Source organism: Neofelis nebulosa, chromosome 15 (genome assembly GCF_028018385.1).
Source record: "Neofelis nebulosa isolate mNeoNeb1 chromosome 15, mNeoNeb1.pri, whole genome shotgun sequence".
In the NCBI taxonomy this organism is placed as follows: domain Eukaryota; kingdom Metazoa; phylum Chordata; class Mammalia; order Carnivora; family Felidae; genus Neofelis; species Neofelis nebulosa.
The window spans coordinates 8,416,084-8,437,224 of record NC_080796.1 but is presented as its reverse complement, the minus strand read 5'-3'; the positions used below and the strand labels follow the sequence as shown (position 1 = coordinate 8,437,224).

At 47.3% G+C, this 21,141-nt stretch overlaps 1 protein-coding gene across 11 annotated transcripts in view; it reads left to right on the top strand.

Moving 5' to 3' along the window:
• The first annotated feature begins 515 nt into the window (after positions 1-515).
• ENAH (ENAH actin regulator) overlaps positions 516-21,141 on the top strand; it is a 139,760-nt gene continuing 119,134 nt past the window's right edge. For 9 of the 11 annotated variants that reach the window (XM_058701429.1, XM_058701428.1, XM_058701427.1 and 6 more), the window contains exon 1: positions 836-1,127. In XM_058701429.1, the coding sequence (XP_058557412.1) occupies positions 1,063-1,127 (65 nt within the window). In that variant the 5' untranslated portion in view covers positions 836-1,062. The other 2 variants (XM_058701418.1, XM_058701419.1) reach the window with 2 other exon arrangements.

Below are 21,141 nucleotides of genomic sequence, written 5' to 3'. Positions count from 1 at the left end.
CACCAACGCCCGCTCCTCCCCGCAGGCCTCGAAGCCCCCAGCTGCCGCCCCCGCAGGCCCCGCTGTCGGCCGCAGCACCCACTGCCCCGCAGCCCCCAGCTGTCCCCCGCAGGCCTCCGCTGCTCCCGCCCCCGCACGCCAGGCAGCACCCCTGCCTCCCGCAGTCCCGCTAGCCACCCCCCCCCCCCCCCCGAGGACCCGCTAGCCACCGCCCCAACCGAGGACCCGCTAGCCACCCCCACCCACCCCCCGCAAGGCCCCCGCAGCCCGGCCGCCGGGAAAGGCCCGGGGGCAGCGCGGGCGGCGGGCGAGAGGCCACAAAGGGGCCCCGCCGAGCGCGCTCCGCAGGGCGGCGGGCCTGGGCGGCCGGCGCGGGGGCGCTCCCTCCCCGCCCCGCCCCTCGCCGCGCGCCCCCCGCCCCGCCCCGCCCTCGCGCCGGAGGGGAGGGGGAGGGGCGGGAGGGGGCGGGGAGGGAGCGAGGGCGGCGCCTGCGTGCTCCTCGGCCGCGCGCCCCGCCTCCCCGGCCCCGCGCGGCGCTCGCGGCTCTCCTCCGCGGCTGCGGCGCCGCCAGCACTTGGCCCGGCGGCGGCGGCGGCGGGCTCCCCTCCCAGGGCGGCCGGGCGCTCCCGCAGCGGGACGACGCGCAGCCTCGGCCCCCGCGCTCGCAGCCTCGCGGCCCCCGCCGCGTCTCCCGCGTCCGGCCGGCGCCGCCGCTTCGCGCGGGGACATGGTGTAGCGCCGGCCGCCGGCCGCCAGCCGCGTCCCCGCCCCCGGAGGAGAGGCCCGGCTCGCGCCCCCCGCGTCCCCGGCCGCCGGCACCATGAGGTGAGGGCGCGGGCGGCGGGCCATTGTGCGGCGGGCGCCGCGACCCCGCGGAGTCCCCCCTCCTCCCACCCCCAACCCCCGGCGGGCGCCGCCCGGCCTCGGCGCCTCCGTCCCTTTGTCCCTCGGGCCTCGCTCCGCACCCGCCGCCGCCCGGCTCCGCCCGCCGTCCCCGAGGCCCTGCTCGGCCGCTTCCCTCCCCCGCCCGCGCGCCCGGCCCGGCCCGGCCCGGGGGTGGGGATGGGGAGGGGGCCGCAGGCCCCGGCGTGCGCGTTGCCGGGAGACGGGCATTGTTCCGGGCGGAGGTGAGGAGTCGTGCGCCTTCGTCCCGAGAGCCCGGCTGTAACGGGGGTGGGCGGGTGGGGGGGGGGAGCAGAAAAGTTTGGGAGCCCCAAGCGTGCGGGCGCGGGGGCCCGCGGGGCGCCCGAAGGTGACCGGGAGGCGGCGGGGCGGGGGGCGCGGGCCCGCGTGGGTGTGGGGGGCGCGCTGGCCTCTGCCCGTGGGCGCCTCCCCCGCCGCCGAGCGCGGCCCCGGGGTGCCGTCGGGAAGCGTGGCGGCCTCGGCGGGCCCGGCGCTGCGGCGGTCTCTCCCCGCGGTCTCTCCCCGCGCGTGGGGGCGGCCGCGAGGCGCCCCGGGGTCCGCGCAAGCCCGCCCGCGGGGGTCCCGCCTCCGGGGGTCCCGGGGGCGCCGGGCTCCGGCCTCGGGGGGCGGTGGTCTCGCGGCGCCTTCGCCGCGCTCGCTCCTTTGTGTTAAAGATTAACGGCCCGCCTCTGCCCAGACCTTCCGAAGGCGATGCGAGATTTCGGCGATCGAATCTGCGGATTCCTTCGCTTGGGCGAGAAAATGTCATGTCATGGGGATTCTGCCTCAATTTAAGTAGTTTCCATTTCCAACGCTAGTTTTCCTTCTTTTTATTCCATCAAGGTTGAACACTCCCCCCCCCCCTTTTTTTTTTTTAATACATTCTCGTGTGACATAGCTGTATTTTTTCACTGTAGCTTACTGGGAATTTGAGTTCTGTTTTCTCTGATTCCAAGTTTCAAACCTTGATCTTCCTGGCCTTAAAAATGTGTTTAGTGGTGTGCCTCTAAGAGATCCCTTTTCCTTAGTCATTTCACACAACTTCTTTTCAAACGGGAAGGATCAGTTTGAAATGTAATTATGGCATGCAAACCAAAAACATCATCTTTGTAAAATATGGCTTGAAAAACTGAACCGTGGGTTTTGAGCATGGTTTTTTTCCTCCACGTACTGATGTCCTTGAAAACGCAGGAACTGTAATAAAACATGGGTAACCTTATATCTTCTCATACTATTGTTGATATTTTTTTCAAAGATTTAATGCTGTAGGAGTCTTGCAGACCAGAAGTGACAAGTTTTTTTTTTTTTTTCTCCAAATTCTGGGTACATTTATATCAACATTGAGAAATGTAGAACAGTGAAACTGGGGTGTTTTAAAATAAAACGATTATAAAGTTGTTTGATTCAGAGGTGATGAACCAAAAAAAAAAATTAAAAAAAGTAGTTCTGGGTATTCAGTGAAGTTTGATCACTATCCCGTACAGTTGTCGGCCTGTCACAGGTAAATTATGTCTTCCCCTAAAAGTCCCTTTTCTAAGGAAGAATGATTTGTAATTTCTAAGCTTCCTGCTCTGTTCCTTTCTAAATTTGGAGAGGAAGGAATCCCCCGAATACTTTCCAGTAGCCCAAAAACAGAAGCTGGTGCAGCGGTCTGAAAGGCTCGTCCAGGTAGTTCACGGCAATTCTTTGTAGGCTCATTTTGAATAATTTAAGAGCACAAAAAAGGATCAGCTTTTCACTTGGTAGGCATTAGATGATTTGGTAGGTGGTTTGTACAACTCAGGTGGACACATTTCCACAGATCCCTATAAAGGTAGGCTGGTTTGGTATGGGAATAAAAGGTCCTTGTGCTGGTTGCAAAAGGCTTTGGGATATTTTGGTGCTTAAGAAAGGGCTTTTCGGGTTATATTAACATTTGACTTCATCTCAATGATGCTTTTAAGTACTGTGGGACATACGAGTGGTAGTATTAAATTGAGTCTTTATATTAAGGAGTAGGTCTGATGTTTTAAAGTCCATCCAGAAATAGGAATGCATGGGCAGGAATTTCCATTTCAGTTGGTCAGAGTTCCGAAGAGAGGATATGATGAATATGTTGCCATTTAAGTATTTATGATAAGATCTCTCAGATGACTTCAATTTCAGGAATAGCAGGCTCGCTGCGTGTAATATTCCCAGGCTGGAGTGATGCTGTCCATTCTTGAGACCATCTTAAAGGCATGCTACATGTGTCAAAGGCAGTATGTGGAATTAAGTGTTAATACTTCATTTAAAGAGGATTGTTTACAAAACGAGAAAGTGTGTTTCTTACTCGAGACGGTGAAAAAAGGTGGAGACCCAGAAAACTGGTAGTTTTATTAGGGTAATGTGCAACTTTTTGGTTCTATTATTTTTCATTTGTGTAATGTTTTAGAAGTGGAAGATAGAGGATTTATGTTTGAGGCAGGTGTGTGTATATGTAATTTTAACGTAGTGTAGGCCTTTTAAGTGATTTTTTTTTTTTAACCTAGTTGGTTACTTCCTCAAGCTCTTTTCTGATGGAAAGAGGAGCTTGTCTGATATAACATAATTGCGTGTAGACTAGTGGCCAAGAGCTCAGACGTTCTTAGGTCCATATTACGTGTAAATCGTCCATACTTACACTCTCTACTGGGTGACTTTTTTTTTTTTTAATGTTTATTTATTTTTGAGAGTGAGAGACAGAGCATGAACGGGGGAGGGTCAGAGAGAGAGGGAGACACAGAATCCGAAGCAGGCTCCAGGCTCTGAGCTGTCAGCACAGAGCCCAACGCGGGGCTCAAACCCACGAACCGTGCGGTCATGACCTGAGCCGAAGTCAGTCGCTCAACCCACCGAGCCACCCAGGCGCCCCCCGGGCGACTTTCGTATTAAAAAGAAAAGGTTAGTGGTAGAGTTATGAGGGTTCATCAAAGCCACTTACTAGCTGGATACCCTTGAGCTAATCACGTTATTTCACTGATCCGCATTTAAAAATATGTAAAAACAGGGACAGTTATTGCCTGGGTAGTGAGAGTCAAATGATAAGGGCAGAGAAGATGTTTTGTATGCTTTATAAAGCAGCATACAGTTCTATTCCTGCTCTTGTTTCCCGGCTCAGCTCTGTTTTAGACTAGTTATGTTAAACTTTCAGGCAGTTTGCTTTGCCTTTCTGGGCCTTTCTAGTTCAAGGATGGTAAGTAGGTTACATTTTGCTTATCTGCTCCCAACTGCTGGTGGCTGCCTTGTTGACTCACACATAAATGCATTTCTGGGCTTGGTGGGAAAGCGTGCATGAGTGGTGTTTGTTTGGGACCCGCGTGTGGCCACCCAGAGTGTGGCAGTGGGGGTGTTTCCTGGCATGGTCCTTCTCGTCTGATCTAGTCCAGCCTTCTTACTTCCTAAGTGAGGAGATTGATCTTTGATGTTTCCTTCCTATGTGGATGTTTAGAGTCTTCAAAATACTTGTTAGGATTTTGTTACCTTCATTTATGGTAATGATACGCTTAAGATGAATTTTAGAATGTACAATCAAGGCTCAGAAGATTCGGGATTTTCTCATTAATTGAGCAGACTGGTAAAAATGGAGGTATCCTTTTATTTCACAGGATTGTCGTGTCAGGTGACAAGTGAGATACCCATGAAAGGATGCACGGACTGGTGTCTCTGTTGTCATTGCTCTTCATTTACACTGTACTTGTTGGATGTGTGACTTTCCCCCAGAGGAACTAGGCAGACCCCATTTGGCTGGTGTAGAAGGAATCACATACCGGACTGACGGTTTTGGTTACTTACCCTACTCACAGCTTCAATCTAGGGTAATTGTGTAACTTACAAAACACCCAGTCTTTATCGCTGGCGAAAGAAGGATTTGGGAAAATGTGATTTCAGTTTTTATGCGGTTGTGGGGGAGGAAGAGGGGACTTAAACACTTCCTGTGTCGACTTAACCCTCCCTCCCCCCAATTGATGGATGAGACTGAGTATACGTAAAAGTTAAAGGAGTCTGAGTTGAGCTGTACCTCAATAGATGTTTCTCCAAATAAGGGCTTATGAAGTTTTCTGGCATTCCCCTGTGTTCCCATATGCTCTGTATATTTTTTTGCTTTTGCGTTTACTGTGTTGTTTTATAAATATCCGAATCTATCTGTCTCTTTTCATTGTAAGCTCCTTGAAGGCAGGGATTGCATTTTTTTAAAAAAAGTTTATTTATTTATTTTGAGAGACAGAGCACACTTGAGTGGCAGAGGGGCAGAGAGGGGCGGGGCGCAGGGAGGAGAGAATCCCGAGCAGGCTCCACTCTGCACTGGTGGTGCAGTGCAGAGCCTGACGTGGGGCTTGATCTCACCGACGGAGATAGTGCCCTGAGCCCAAGTCGGATGCTTAACCAGCCGAGCCACCCAGGCACCCCTGCAGGGTTTGCATTTTTATGTTTATGGTATTGGTAAAATATTTGGCAAATAGCGGGTGTTCATGTAAATGTTTGGCTTTGACTAGGGTATTCCTTTCCAGGATCTGTTCACTGGTAATAGCAACCACCGTTTTGGGAGCACCTGTAATGTTCTTTAAGATGTTCTGAGTACGAAAGGGTGTATCATAGTATTTGGCATGTAATAAATGTTAATTTAATTCAAACAAATGCCAGCATCTGGAGCACAGGAATAGGTGTAGTTTGTTTCTTATTCAAACAGAAAGCTAAGAAATGGCCAAAAAGAGCGAGACTGGGGTTTGTTTAACTCCAGAGCCCTGTGGAGGATACCATGATCCTGGACTACCTTGTTGCTTCCTGAATTAATAGAAGGGCCATCATTCTGTTTTACAGTCTCTTCGATCATGGGACTTGTAAATACTGTTTTAGCAGAAAGCTTTTGCATGTGTGTGGGTTTAACTTACTTCCACTTAGTGCCTCCTTTGTTTTGATTCTTACCACGGCTTAAAATGCTAATAATTGGATAGTTTCTGATACTCATGAAGGACGATGTGTTACTCAGCTCAGGCCGCCATGACCAAATACTGTAGACTGGGTGGCTTAAACCACAGAAACTTATGACCTCATGTAATCTTCATTACCTCCTACAAGCCCTATCTCCGAATATAGTCGCATTAGGGGTTAGGGCTTCAACTTGTGAATGTTGGGGGCACAGTTCAATCCACGGTGGAAGATACCCAGATTTTTTTGGCCATTCATAGAACTTTGGCAGAAGAAGCTGATCTGTATAATGTTTAGGCAATATGTGGATAGGTTTTGTTTTCAGTAATACTGCATACAAATGTTATTTGCTAAAGAAAGTAAACAGTGAGTTGTGCAACAAGAGAGCTCATATTTTCTAGAAATTTCTTTCCATTGTGAAGCTTCTGTTTTAGAATGTTTCTAATGAATTTAATTAACAAATAGCTTTTCCAAAGAATCATTTTGGTGTGAAGCAGTGTGCATGCATCTAAGCATACCGGTTGCTTGGCGGAGGGTGAAGGGGACCGGCTTTGAAGTCAGCCTGAGTTTGGCTTCTATTTTGTCATTTACTAAGTAGTTGATTTTTGAGTCGGTTATAGTCTGAGATTTGAATTTGTTTTGAAAATGGAGATACTTTTTGCATTATAGAACTACTGGGAAAACCAAATCAGAAATTCTATAAAACCCAGGCGTAGCACTTGGCGCACAAAATGGACTTGATGAGAGTGAATCCCTTCTTTGAAAGAATCCCGAGCAGGCTCCACTCTGCACTGGTGGTGCAGTGCAGAGCCTGACGTGGGGCTTCAAAGAAATCCCTTCTTTGAAAGAATCCCGAGCAGGCTCCACTCTGCACTGGTGGTGCAGTGCAGAGCCTGACGTGGGGCTTGATCTCACCGACGGAGATAGTGCCCTGAGCCCAAGTCGGATGCTTAACCAGCCGAGCCACCCAGGCACCCCTGCAGGGTTTGCATTTTTATGTTTATGGTATTGGTAAAATATTTGGCAAATAGCGGGTGTTCATGTAAATGTTTGGCTTTGACTAGGGTATTCCTTTCCAGGATCTGTTCACTGGTAATAGCAACCACCGTTTTGGGAGCACCTGTAATGTTCTTTAAGATGTTCTGAGTACGAAAGGGTGTATCATAGTATTTGGCATGTAATAAATGTTAATTTAATTCAAACAAATGCCAGCATCTGGAGCACAGGAATAGGTGTAGTTTGTTTCTTATTCAAACAGAAAGCTAAGAAATGGCCAAAAAGAGCGAGACTGGGGTTTGTTTAACTCCAGAGCCCTGTGGAGGATACCATGATCCTGGACTACCTTGTTGCTTCCTGAATTAATAGAAGGGCCATCATTCTGTTTTACAGTCTCTTCGATCATGGGACTTGTAAATACTGTTTTAGCAGAAAGCTTTTGCATGTGTGTGGGTTTAACTTACTTCCACTTAGTGCCTCCTTTGTTTTGATTCTTACCACGGCTTAAAATGCTAATAATTGGATAGTTTCTGATACTCATGAAGGACGATGTGTTACTCAGCTCAGGCCGCCATGACCAAATACTGTAGACTGGGTGGCTTAAACCACAGAAACTTATGACCTCATGTAATCTTCATTACCTCCTACAAGCCCTATCTCCGAATATAGTCGCATTAGGGGTTAGGGCTTCAACTTGTGAATGTTGGGGGCACAGTTCAATCCACGGTGGAAGATACCCAGATTTTTTTGGCCATTCATAGAACTTTGGCAGAAGAAGCTGATCTGTATAATGTTTAGGCAATATGTGGATAGGTTTTGTTTTCAGTAATACTGCATACAAATGTTATTTGCTAAAGAAAGTAAACAGTGAGTTGTGCAACAAGAGAGCTCATATTTTCTAGAAATTTCTTTCCATTGTGAAGCTTCTGTTTTAGAATGTTTCTAATGAATTTAATTAACAAATAGCTTTTCCAAAGAATCATTTTGGTGTGAAGCAGTGTGCATGCATCTAAGCATACCGGTTGCTTGGCGGAGGGTGAAGGGGACCGGCTTTGAAGTCAGCCTGAGTTTGGCTTCTATTTTGTCATTTACTAAGTAGTTGATTTTTGAGTCGGTTATAGTCTGAGATTTGAATTTGTTTTGAAAATGGAGATACTTTTTGCATTATAGAACTACTGGGAAAACCAAATCAGAAATTCTATAAAACCCAGGCGTAGCACTTGGCGCACAAAATGGACTTGATGAGAGTGAATCCCTTCTTTGAAAGAATCCCGAGCAGGCTCCACTCTGCACTGGTGGTGCAGTGCAGAGCCTGACGTGGGGCTTCAAAGAAATCCCTTCTTTGAAAGAATCCCGAGCAGGCTCCACTCTGCACTGGTGGTGCAGTGCAGAGCCTGACGTGGGGCTTGATCTCACCGACGGAGATAGTGCCCTGAGCCCAAGTCGGATGCTTAACCAGCCGAGCCACCCAGGCACCCCTGCAGGGTTTGCATTTTTATGTTTATGGTATTGGTAAAATATTTGGCAAATAGCGGGTGTTCATGTAAATGTTTGGCTTTGACTAGGGTATTCCTTTCCAGGATCTGTTCACTGGTAATAGCAACCACCGTTTTGGGAGCACCTGTAATGTTCTTTAAGATGTTCTGAGTACGAAAGGGTGTATCATAGTATTTGGCATGTAATAAATGTTAATTTAATTCAAACAAATGCCAGCATCTGGAGCACAGGAATAGGTGTAGTTTGTTTCTTATTCAAACAGAAAGCTAAGAAATGGCCAAAAAGAGCGAGACTGGGGTTTGTTTAACTCCAGAGCCCTGTGGAGGATACCATGATCCTGGACTACCTTGTTGCTTCCTGAATTAATAGAAGGGCCATCATTCTGTTTTACAGTCTCTTCGATCATGGGACTTGTAAATACTGTTTTAGCAGAAAGCTTTTGCATGTGTGTGGGTTTAACTTACTTCCACTTAGTGCCTCCTTTGTTTTGATTCTTACCACGGCTTAAAATGCTAATAATTGGATAGTTTCTGATACTCATGAAGGACGATGTGTTACTCAGCTCAGGCCGCCATGACCAAATACTGTAGACTGGGTGGCTTAAACCACAGAAACTTATGACCTCATGTAATCTTCATTACCTCCTACAAGCCCTATCTCCGAATATAGTCGCATTAGGGGTTAGGGCTTCAACTTGTGAATGTTGGGGGCACAGTTCAATCCACGGTGGAAGATACCCAGATTTTTTTGGCCATTCATAGAACTTTGGCAGAAGAAGCTGATCTGTATAATGTTTAGGCAATATGTGGATAGGTTTTGTTTTCAGTAATACTGCATACAAATGTTATTTGCTATTTGTTATCCGCCAGTGCATCTCATGGCACGAAGTCCAAAACTGACTGCCTTTCACTGTGTGTGCGAGGCCCTCCGTGTTCTGTCTTGTTCGGCCTCTGTGTTACTTGTGTCAGCTGGGTGCGGTGGAAGCTTCCTGAAGAACCCAGAGCATGAGTGAAATAAAAGGAATAGCTCTTTGGGTCGCATCGCAGGGGGGTGCAGGCTGGGCGTTCACCCCTGTAGCGAAGGGACCTTCCTTTGGTTTTAGGGTGACCACACATTGGTTCCGTTTGAGTGTCTGCTTCTTCTAGAGTCCTGAGATGTCCCTACCTCTCCCCTTCTCGTGCTAGACTGGGGTTGCCAGCAAATTGTGACTCTTGAGTTTTTAACACTTTAAGCTTTATGAATCATAAGTTTTAATTTAGAACATTGTTATTTTTATTGCCTTGTAACCTCTTTAATCTTTGCGTTTGCAGTATTTTGAGAAAATGAACCAATGACTATTGTCCCAGTTAATGTCTGGTCAGTGTTTTGTTTTAGTTACTTTTTCCCTTCCATTATAAACTCCCAGTACAGTTTTGATGTAGATTTCAGAAGGTATGGAAAGTATGAAGATGTTAATAACTCAAAATCAAACTATCTAGAGTTTTGCTGTTTTGATTTATAGCTTTCTAGACTTTTTATAACGCACGTATGCAGCCATAAGTATGTTTATGTATGTACGAGTGTGTTTTAAGTAAAAGTGAGATCGTACTGTTTGTAAGTGAAATTGTTCTACATTATATGTTTTGTAATTGATGCCTTTTTACATAATTCTTGTCACTCAGTACCGATCTATGTAATTTTAAGAGAATGCGTAGTATTTTCACTATGCTTTGGGTGACCTTAATCTGCTTAATTTACTCCTTAGGGGATGGAGTTTTAGAGTTTTTTCACCATTTTTGTTATTATAAAAACAGTGCTGTGAACATCTTCGGATATATGTCTTTGCCTACGTATTTGATCTTTTTTATCTGCACATCTGTTTATGTTCTGGGATAAATTCCTAGTATGTATTTTTTCCTCTCTCTTACTTTTTTCTGTTGGGTCCTCTGAGGTCAACCTGTTTGCTTCTTCGTCTCTCTGACGCCACTCAAATATGGGCCACTGGTCCCTTCGCGTGAACATTTATTTATTTTTAAGGTTTTATTTTTAAGTAACGTCTCCACCCAACGTGGGGCTCACACTTAACAATGCCGAGATCAAGTCCCATGCTCCCCCGACAGCCAGCCAGGCGCCCCTCACGTGGGCACGTAGCGGCTTCTCATTTCCATCCTCATCCCCCCTTCTCTGGGCAGCAGTCAGAATGATCGTAAACGTGGCCGGTTGCTGTTGTCATTCGCTGCTAACGCCTTCTGTGGCATCTTAGTACTCCCGGAATAAAACCCGGATTATTGAGGTCCTGCCTGATCTGGCTGTGTTCCTGGTTCCCACCTAGGTGGCTATGAGTCCACGGTAAATATTTGAGTGAAAAATAAATGAATTTACCAGACGAAAGGGAATTTTATTAGTTTCTGATACACGTTACCAAATTAGCCACAGTAGATGAGAGTGTCAGCTTTCCAACATTCCGTCCAAGTTAGGGCAGGATCAGCATTTTTAATCTTTGCCAATCTGATAGGCAGAAGGCGTTATCTCAGTGTTTCAGTTTTTAGATTTTTCTTAAGCTCTTTCTATGCCCAACGTGGTGGGGCTGGAGCTCACAACCCCCCGGGATCAGGAGTCATGGGCTCCACCGACTGGGCCAGCCAGGCACCCGTCAGTGTTTTGATTTGTGTTTCTTTGATTACTAGGAGAGTCGGACATTTCCTCGTGTGACTATTGGACATCCCTGTACTTGTGCGAATCGTCTGTTCATGTGCTTGTCTGTTTCCCGGTGGGACGTTAAGTCATTCCCGCGGTGATTTATTGTGTCAACAGGGAGCCCCTCATCGTGCAGGTATAACGTCTCCCGCGAGGTTGACACCCCAGCTCGCAGCCAGTAGGAGGCACGTGAGGCACCTCCCTGGGACTCACCTGGGCCTTCTCGGGCCTTCTGTGGGCAGCTCACGCAGAAGTGGCAGCCTTGGTGTGCAGGCTCTTGTCGGACCCCTGCCTGTCACCTATCCCCTTGTCTCCTGGGCCCTGGCCAGTCATGTGGTCAACCCCAGAGTTTGCGTGGGAGCAGACTGCAGGGGACGGACCTGGGAGACGATTCACCTTGGCTTTTAGTTTTCTTTGTTTTGGTAGAGAGGTGCCTCTGTCAGTCCTCGCCTTGATAGTTTCTGCCTTTGCTGTCGTGCCTTTCCCAACCTAAAATTGTCTGTGTACTCACCTACGTTTTCTTCTTTTCTCTTTATGGCTTCATTTATGTTTCAGTGTAAGCCGCCTACAATTTATTTTGATGTAAGGTGGTGGGAGTTTAGGTTAGGATCTGAGTGTCGCGTGTCTGGTCACCTGTCACCATCCTCTGTTGACTAAGCCATCCTTTCTCATTGGCTTGAAACGCCGCCTTCATGTGTACGTACTGGGTTTCCATAAACACCGAGTTCTGTTTCTGGACGCGGTAATGATCTCAGTGCTATTTCCTCATGATTTAGCAACTGTAAGTTTGTAGTTTAATGTCTAGTAAGGGAAGTTACTGTTTGTTTTCTTAGAACTTTCAAAACTTTGCTTTTCCATTTAATACATTCTTCTAAAGGGGTTTTAGAATTATTTTATCAGTTAAAACAAATAAAAATGAAATAAAAGGAAAAGTGACACCCCCAAACCTGTTGGGATTTTAATTAGACTTGTGATAAATTAATGGATTAATTTGAGGAGAGGAGAGAATTGACCAAGTTTTCCATGCTTGCCCCCCCCCCCCCCCCCCCAATTTCTGTACTCAGATTTTTCACATCCTCTCTAGAAGGTACGGCAACACAGTAGTTTCTAGCACAATAGATTTGATATGGTACCTTTAAAAAAGTTCTTCTCGGGGCGCCTGGGTGGCTCAGTCAGTCGAGCATCCGACTTCAGCTCAGGTCAGGATCTCACGGCTCGTGAGTTCGAGCCCTGTGTCGGGCTCTGGGCTGACAGCCCAGAGCCTGGAGCCTGCTTTGGATTCTGTGTCTCCCTCTCTCTCTGCCCTTTTCCCTGCTCACGCTCTGTCTCCCTCTTGTCTCTCAGAAATAAAAAAATGTTAAAAAAAAATAAAAAGTTCTTCTATCTTTAGAAATTAAACTTATAGCTCCTTTACAGGATAAGTACAACATCTGTTTCCATGTTTGCTTGTCTTAATTTTACTTAAACTGTATGTGCTTGTATTTAAACATAATGCCTGGGATTTTAAGAAAGTTTTTCCTTTGCTAATAATTCAGTTCCAACGTTGGCGTTTATATACTTTGGTTGTCTTAGGTTTTGAAATATCATAGCTAACAGTTGTTGAGTACTCGTTGACTGAAATACTTTACATATTGCCTATTTAATGCTCCTCCAACAATTTCTGCAGTAGGAGCCGTTGTTACTTTGTAGATGAGGACACAGAGTCCCAGAAGAGCGGCTTCCACAGGGTCACCCACTAGTCCCCAGCGGACGGGGGTTCCGACCCAGGCAGGCCATTCTGGGGCTCACACTTTTGACCAGTCTGCCCCGGGGCCTCTGTGTCCTAGAACTTCTGGGACTTCTAGAACTTTTAAAATGCAGACATGTGAGTGAGTGATTTATTTTCTTCGTGATCTCATCACATAAGGGATCTTTATTTTCTGAAGATAATTGGTACAAGAGCAAGGCCATGTCAAATGAATTGACCCTACAAGAGGAGTGCTACCTCAGTGATAGCCAGGTAGGGAGGAAAGGTTTTATTTAGGTTGCCTCTCGAAGAACGAAACAGAATTATGAAAACATTCATGTTGTGGTTGCAGCTGTGTTAAATTCTTAGAATGGAACAAGAGTGAATCAAGTGTTAGTTGCTGATTTTTACATAATTTTTCTCTAAAATTGTAAGATAGCATGGAATTGAACCCTTCATATCGTGATAGACTTTTTTAAATAAACGTTTATTCATTTTTCAGAGACAGAGCGTGAGTGGGGGAAGGGCAGAGAGAGAGGGAGACACAGAATCCGAAGGAGGCTCCAGGGTCTCAGCCATCGGCACAGAGCCCGACCCGGGGCTCGAACTCACGAACCGCGAGATCGTGACCTGAGCCGAAGTCGGATGCTTAACTGATGGAGCCCCCCAGGCGCCCCTCGTGATAGACTTTTCTAGCGTCTTCCCAAAGAAAGTCGTTTTGCCAAAATGCTCAGGGGTTCCACTCGGAAGGCCAGGGGCTTTACCTCGATTTCCGGTGTATTTCTTTGACCTCCTGTTGCCTCGTCTGTCTTGGCTTTCTCCAGTCACTTGCTCATTGTCTCTGTTAAGATGCTTCCGGCTGCAAGTAACAGCCTGCCCCGTGCGAGGACGTTAGGCACGGTTGCTGCCCTGCACTGGGGGTCCGGGGCAGAGCGGGCCGCTGGCACCCTGCGCCCAGGGGCTCTGCCACCTCTCCGCCTCCGGGGCTGGCTGGCTGTAGGGTTTCTAGGCCTCACATCTAGACCCAGTGCTTCTTGGAGGTCAGAGGACATCTTGCGTTCCTTTTTCTCCCCCTTAAGGTCTAATGTAGATACGGCGGAGTGTATTGTAAGCGCACACACGGCGTGATGGAGTTTTACCGCGTCTACCTGCGTGTGTAGCCACCACCCACGTGAGGATACAGAGCACACCTCCCACCTGTCAGCCGCCCTCTCGTTTTCCTGTCCAGTCAGCGTCCCTCTCAAAATTGTTGTTTTTGTCAGCGGCTCTGTCGCTGGTTGGAAACTGTTCCCGTCGTGTTCGGTGACGTCACGAAGGCCCGCGTCTCCGGGAAGGTTTGCACTCCCGCTTCGTGCATGGTTTGCGTTGTGTTGCTCCGTCGTTGAAGCATCCGTCAGTCACTGAGTCACCGACAGGGAGAAGGTGAACTGGACGGACAGGGGCTCGTGCGACCTGGGAGGGATGTTTGATAGGGGCTGATTTTTTTTTTTTGAAAAAATTTTAAGCTTATTTATTTGGAGAGAGAGAGAGAGCATGCACAAGTGGGTGAGGGCAGAGAGAAGGAGAGACAGAATCCCAAGCAGGCCCCACGCCATCAGTGCAGAGCCCAACGTGGGGCTCGAACTCACAAACTGAGATCGTGACCTGAGCTGCCCGAGATCAAGAGTCAGACCCTTAACCAGCTGCGCCACCCAGGCGCCTGATGGGGACTGATTTTACGAATGGTTAGTTCAGTAGTGGGTTTGTGCAAAAGGTTACTTTTGCATCCCTGGGCAACCTTGGCATCTTAGGGGCATCTGGCAGCGAATCCCATCAAGACCCCTGAACCTGTTTTGTCCTGTATTAACGTTTTGACATATGTATGCTTCTGGATTGCTGTTGCATCGGGCGGTTGTCCCGTCTGGTCTCCTGTTACCTGTGCCACAGAAGCTCACAGGTGCTCTGCGTAGCTCACGGTTGGTCAGCTCAGTCTCCCGTATCACACGCCCCATGGCTTCCCCCTGCCATGACACTCAAGACTGAGCTCCTGGTCATGGCCTGCAGGCATGGTTCCTGCGTGATCCTTCTTGCTCTGGGATTCCAAAGTTAGAGACATGGCCCAAAAAGATAAATCCTCAAAAACCACTTTAAAACAGTAAAGGTGAGCGTAGACGTGACCCATTCCCTTGTGCTTATAGCTTAGGCGGGGGCGTAGCGATGAATCACTTTTCAAAAGCTTTGAGGAATGGTATATGGGTGGTATCGTGAGGCTAGAGACCATTTCGTGTATTTGTGTTTGATTTCTTTCGAAATATCTGCAAATCATACTTAAAATTTTTCTCACGTAGAGTGCTTTTTATTTATGGCAGATTGACAACGTTGTTTTGTATTGCTGTAGTGTTTTGTCCTACTCATCTGTTATTTTGTTCGGATCGTCCACTTTAAGGAAAGTCTCTGTCATCCTCTTGTGTTCCTCTGGGTACGGAAGTTTTTCACGGTGTTTTCATTTTGGGAAGAGAAGTCAAGTTGAAGTTTAGCTTCAGAGCCCTTCCCTTTGCTGGCTGTGAGGCCTTCCGTTGGCTGCCCAGACCTCCGGGTCTTTGTGTGCACGATGAGATTACGCATCTGCTGCCTTGTCTCGCCGTCTGACATAACGCATTTGGAGGATTTATGGATTTGGTGTGCTCTAGTTATCGCTCTCTTCGTGTTGTGCCTTTGCTTTTGTATTAGCAAGCACAGGCTTCTGAATGTTCTTTGCCTTTTTTCTTCAGCTTTTACCATGAAAGACTTCTGTTTTTAGGCACTCTAAAAGTAAGGAACGTTAAACTCTTAGAGAACCTAGATTTTAAAATGATGTCTGAGATATGTTAATATGATTCTTCAGATTGAGAAGCAGAGCCCTGAATGGTAGAACCATCACCTGCGCCACGGGGGACCAGCCTCCCTTCCCCACCATCGGACCCTCAGGCCTCCTCCCCTTCACCTTCCCGCCGTGTGTGATGCTTGGTGCCCTCCTCACGTCCTTCTGGAGAACCTCGGCCTGCCCCTGCGCGGCCCGCGGAAGGGGCGCCTCCGCCTGGCGCTCGGGGCCCTGCAGACCCTCCGGCCGCGCCTCAGTGCCCCTCGTTCATTTTGGAATGGTGTGCTTGAGGTTCCCCAGGGGCACTACTGGGCTTTTGGTCTTGCTCCTTCTGTTCTGTCTTCCAGAAAGCTGCCTCTGTGCCCACGCAGTGTCTCTCGCTGCGGTTTCCTCTTCTAGTCCGCGTCTTCAGCGATCACTCCTGTAGTGAGCTCGGAGCATCTGTCCACCTTCCAGAGCGTTTGCTACTCCAGGCATAAACTCCCCTCGGAGACGCACTGGAGGCTTCTCTCGCTCCAGCCAGTTCCGTAAGCGCTTTGCAACACACCGGGTATAATCAGGGACTTCCAGTAACTCTAAAAAATACATGTAAAAGGTAAATTCATGATTACTGATTGTTTTAGACCTTCCCATTTTAATTCTCTCTCTGAATCGTGATTTTCAAAGGTATTAAGACAGTACTTTGAACAATTTTGTGTTAAACAGTATGTTTTTGTATCCCTGTGATCACGGTATGTGTACAGGTATGAATAAGTGACAGAGCAAAGGTGTCACGATGGGGTATTTGGATAAAAAACTTTTATATGTAAATGTTAATATGTAATGTACTTGAAAGCGTAAGGACAACACATCAAGTGTATTTTTTTTCTGCCTGGAAACCTGATTATATGAATAAGTTCCTGTCACCCAGTCAGCAAGCCTGTTTCCCTTTAACTGATTGATGCGGTTCTCTTTGAATCTGTGGAAAGCACTAAAATTAGAAACTGATTCATAAGGTTTTTTAAAATTTTATTTTATATTTAAAATTTTTATTTCTTGAGAGAGAGAGAGAGAGAGAGAGCGAGCACGCATGTGTAGAAGAGCAGGGGGAGGAGCAGAGGGAGAGAGAGAATCCCAGGCAGACTCCAAGCCCAGTGTGGAACCCGACTCGGGGCTCAAACCCATGACCCTGGGATTATGACCTGAACCATAATCAAGAGTTGGATGCTCACCCAACTGATCTACCCAGGCGCCCCAGAAACTGATGCAGTCAGGTTTTGGTATAGATCGTGGGCCACATTTATGAAGTAGGCAGTTTTTTCTTAAGATCTCCAGATCCCCTCTTTTCCTTTATTGATGGATGCTTGGAATTGACTCATTGTATTGGGGGTTGATAAGTCAGAGCTTTGTGAGGCAGGCTGGAAACTCAGGGTTTTGTGTTACAGTCTTGAGGCAGAATTCCTTCCTTCCTTCCCTCGTCCAGCTTGTGGTGTTTGCTGGCAATCCTTGGCAATCGCTTGGCTTCTAGAAATGCATCACTCCCAATTTCTGCTTCTCTGGTCATATGGCTGTCTTTTCCCCGTGTGTCTCTGTTTTCATGTGGTGGTTTCCTCTTTTAAGGAGACCAGTCATATTGGATTAAGGGCCCAGCCTACCCCAGTGTGACCTCATCACAACTAATTCATCTGTAATGACCCTGTTTTCAAGGAAGGTCACGTTCTGGGGTACCGGGGGTTAGGATGTCGACGTCACCTCTCGTCTGAGTTTCCCATTTGGGTGTGGACCGCAGCGTTGGCCTCATCCATCTCTCCCTTTAATCAGCTCACGGCCCCAGGTGACAGATACAGAGGCGGACGTGCACACACACGTTACATATAAACACAGGCAGGACACCTGTAAGGCCACTAGAACTCATGAACAAGTTCAGCAAAGTTGTGGGTGTAAGATCACACAAAAATAAGTTGTGTTTCCTTACACCAGCAGTGAACAATCCAAAAAGGAAAATAAGAAAGCAGTTCCATTTACTGTAGTATCTAAAATAATAAAATACCCAGGAGTAAATTTAAGCAAGGAAGGGACTCGTCTACTGAAAATTATAAAATATTGCCGAAAGAAATCAAAGACCTAATTAACTTGAACAGAGCTCTGTCCCTGGATTAAAGACTTAACGTTAAGATGACAGTACTACCCACAGTGATCTACTACAGATTCAATATAATCTCTGTCAAAACCCGGCATATTTTTGCAGAAATAGAAAAACCCATCCTGAAATTTAGATGGTATCCCATGGGACCTGGCATAGTCAAAAGCCATCTCGAAAAAGAACAAAGTTGGAAGACTCTCACTTAACTGATTTCAGAACTTACTACAGAGCTGCGGTAATCAAAACAGCGTGGTCCTGGCACAGACTGGCCCCATGGACCAGTGGATCCGAATAGAGACCCTGGACGTTAAACTTGCACATTTGTGGTCACGGGACTTTTGACCAGGGCACCAAGACCAGTCGATGGGGAAAGGATCATCTTTTCAACAAATGATGCTTGGAAATCCTGGGTATTTCTAGTCGTATTGAAAGAAAGTTTAGTAAGAAAGCAAGTTTTCCTTCAGGATGGATCCCAACCTCTAAATCAGGGTTCCTCATCCTCGGCTGTATTGATGTTTGGGGTCAGATGATTCTGTGTCGTGAGGGCTGCCCTGGGCATTGTAGGATGCCCAGCCTTGCCCTTGGTGGCTGCCACTAGATGCCAGTAGTTCACCCCACCCTACCCCCACCCCCCGCCCCGTAGTGACAAGCAAAAATGTGTCCAGTGTCAGATTTTGAACGGGAGAAAAGTCAACCCAGTTGTGAACCACCGCTCTAAATCCGGTAATGTCAGGAGCTACTGTACAATTTTTAAAAGTTAAAAAAAAAAAAGTTGGACGTTTATTAAATTTTTTAATGTTTATTTTTGAGAGATTGGAGACAGAGTGCGAGCAGGGGAGGGGCAGAGAGAGAGGGAGATACAGAGTCTGAAGCAGGCTCCAGGCTCCGAGCTGTCGGCACGGAGCCCGACACGTGGCTCGAACTCGCAGACTGTGAGATCATGACCTGAGCTGAAGTCGGACGCTTACCAAACTGAGCCACCCAGGCGCCTCAAAAGTTTGACATTTAAAACATTAAATGTTTTGTGTTTAAGTGAGAAAAAAAGGCGATTTTCATGCTGTTCCCTACTTTTATTGCAAAAGAGTCATCTATTTGGTTATTTAGACTTTAGCTTGGTAACACAAGCACAATTTGTAAATAGTGTTTTAAAAAAGAAAATCTATCCTGAAAGTCCTTTCATACATTCCCATTTGTAAGTTAGAAACTATATGAAGATGAAAAAAACAAGCTTTCGAATTTTAATGTGACAAAATAAAACCCATTCAAAGAAATTGTTATTCCTCATTGTTAGTTGCGTGTAAGTATTTAAAATAAACTTAGCGTTTTTTTTTTTTTTTTAAAGTTTATTTATTTTGAGAGAGAAAATGAACAGGGGAGGGGCAGAGAGAGAGAGAGAGAGAGAGAGAGAGGGAGAGAATCCCAAGTAGGCTCTGCACTGTCAGCGCAGAGCCCGACATGGGGCTCGAACCTACGAAACCGTGAGATCATGACCTGAGCTGAAATCAAGAGTTGGGTGCTTAACCGACTGAGCCACCCAGGTGCCCCAGTTCATTGTTTTTTAAAGTTATTTTCATGATTAACTTTTGTGTCCCAAAGACTTGCTGAATTGTCCTCATTGATCCCAGTACACGTCGGGCACGGGGCACGAGTCCCTGGCCAGAGATCACAGTGTTTCCGAGGCTAACCTTTGCCTACACTGGGTACAAACCAAATGGGCCAGCCAGTTACATAGGACAACTTTTAATGTTCTCTGCTTACGTAGAATGAGTAGATCTGTGGTTGTCATAGCTACTCTTTGTTGCACTTTCAGGGACAGGCCAGGAGACTTGCTAAGTGCTTCCCGTGAATCACTTCATGTGATGGATTAGGATGAGCCATGGGGTTGGTGTCCTCGCTTATGGTGGAGGAAACTGAGGCTTAGTCGTGTGGTTGGCGGATGACAGCTGAGGTTCAGATCAGAGTCCCGCGTGATTCCAAAGACCCTGGCCCTAGCTAGCATTCTGTGTGGCCTGTAATTCTGTTACCTTCCGGTGCTGCTTCTCAGATTCAATTTCCCCTCCCTAAGATCGCATCCAGGGCGGTGTCTGCCTTCAGCTAGGAGTTTGCGCAGGAAGGAGGCGATGGGCCGTGTGGCGCACTTGGCTGGGCGTTGTGAGTCTTTGAACGCCAAAGTGAAACGACGTGCTGTGTGGGCACAGCTGCCCTTTGGGGGAAGAATTCACCTCGGCGGGGCCCTGGCCCGGGAGTGCCCGGCCGGCGAGCGCTGGATCCTCCTGGACCCGGCGCTGTCTCAGTTCCCAACCTGGATGTGCTTTGCCCCAGGTCTTCAGAGTGATTCCAGCTTTTCTCGTAGATGAATGACTTCCAATCTGTGGGCTCCGGGGGCAGCCATAGGCTTGTCTTGAGGAGTCCGTGTGCACCGAGCTTTGTCATCTGAGATGCCGTGTTCACGTGCGGTAGATGGCACGTGTGTGTACGTGCTGTTACATTACACAGATTAATTTAAAAGATAGGAAATTCAGACTGCTTTTAAATCACATTTTCTCTGTCAACATACATTAAAAATATACTTCATGAATTTAAATTTTTTTTAATGTTTATTTATAATTTTTGAGAGAGACAGAGACAGAATGTGAGTGGGTTAGGGGCAGAGACAGCGTGGGGGGGGGGGGGGGGACACAGAATCCGAAGCAGGCCCCAGGCTCTGAGCTGTCGGCACAGAGCCCGACACGGGCTCGAATGCACGAACCGCAAGATTGTGACCTGAGCCGAAGTCGGTCGCTCAACCGACTGAGCCACCCAGGTGCCCCTACACTTCATGAGTTTAAAGGGCCTTCTCTTCGAAAAGTTGGGGAACACGGTTGTGAGTTTATCTGTATTTAGTCGGGTTTCTTCGGTGGGGCTTGGCAGTCATTTCTCAAGAGAAATGGGGAAATCCCAACACAATGAAAGGATTTCAGACCAGGGCCAGAATAGCTGCAAGCTTTTGGTTTTCTTTAGACGAAACCGAATTCTGTTAAAAAAAAAAAAAAAAAAAAAAAAGTTTTATGAGATGTTACTACTCATATAGGTAATAACATAAAAATAGTTCCAATAAATTTTAGGTAGGAGAAAAATTGTAGCCCTTGCTTATAAATTAAGATTTTTAGAAACTAAACTGAAAGGATCAAATTACTTCTTTTAAATTATGCAACAAAAGGTGCGTGGGTATGTTATTACCTTGGAGTTTTAAAAAAACCAACTCTTGCAGGTGATGCTTTTAGAAGAAAGGCGTCCACCATGAGTAGCAGTTGTTTCTAGCAGGGAAGCCCTGAGGGCGAGGAGACATCAGTGTCTTTCACGGTGCACAGGGGCTGGGATTTGGGTTTGGGATTCTCTAGTTCTAGAATTTGCATCCTCAGACCGCGGGTGTTGGTAGTGGTGTCTGTAAAACGGTCTTTGCATCCTTTCTCAGCC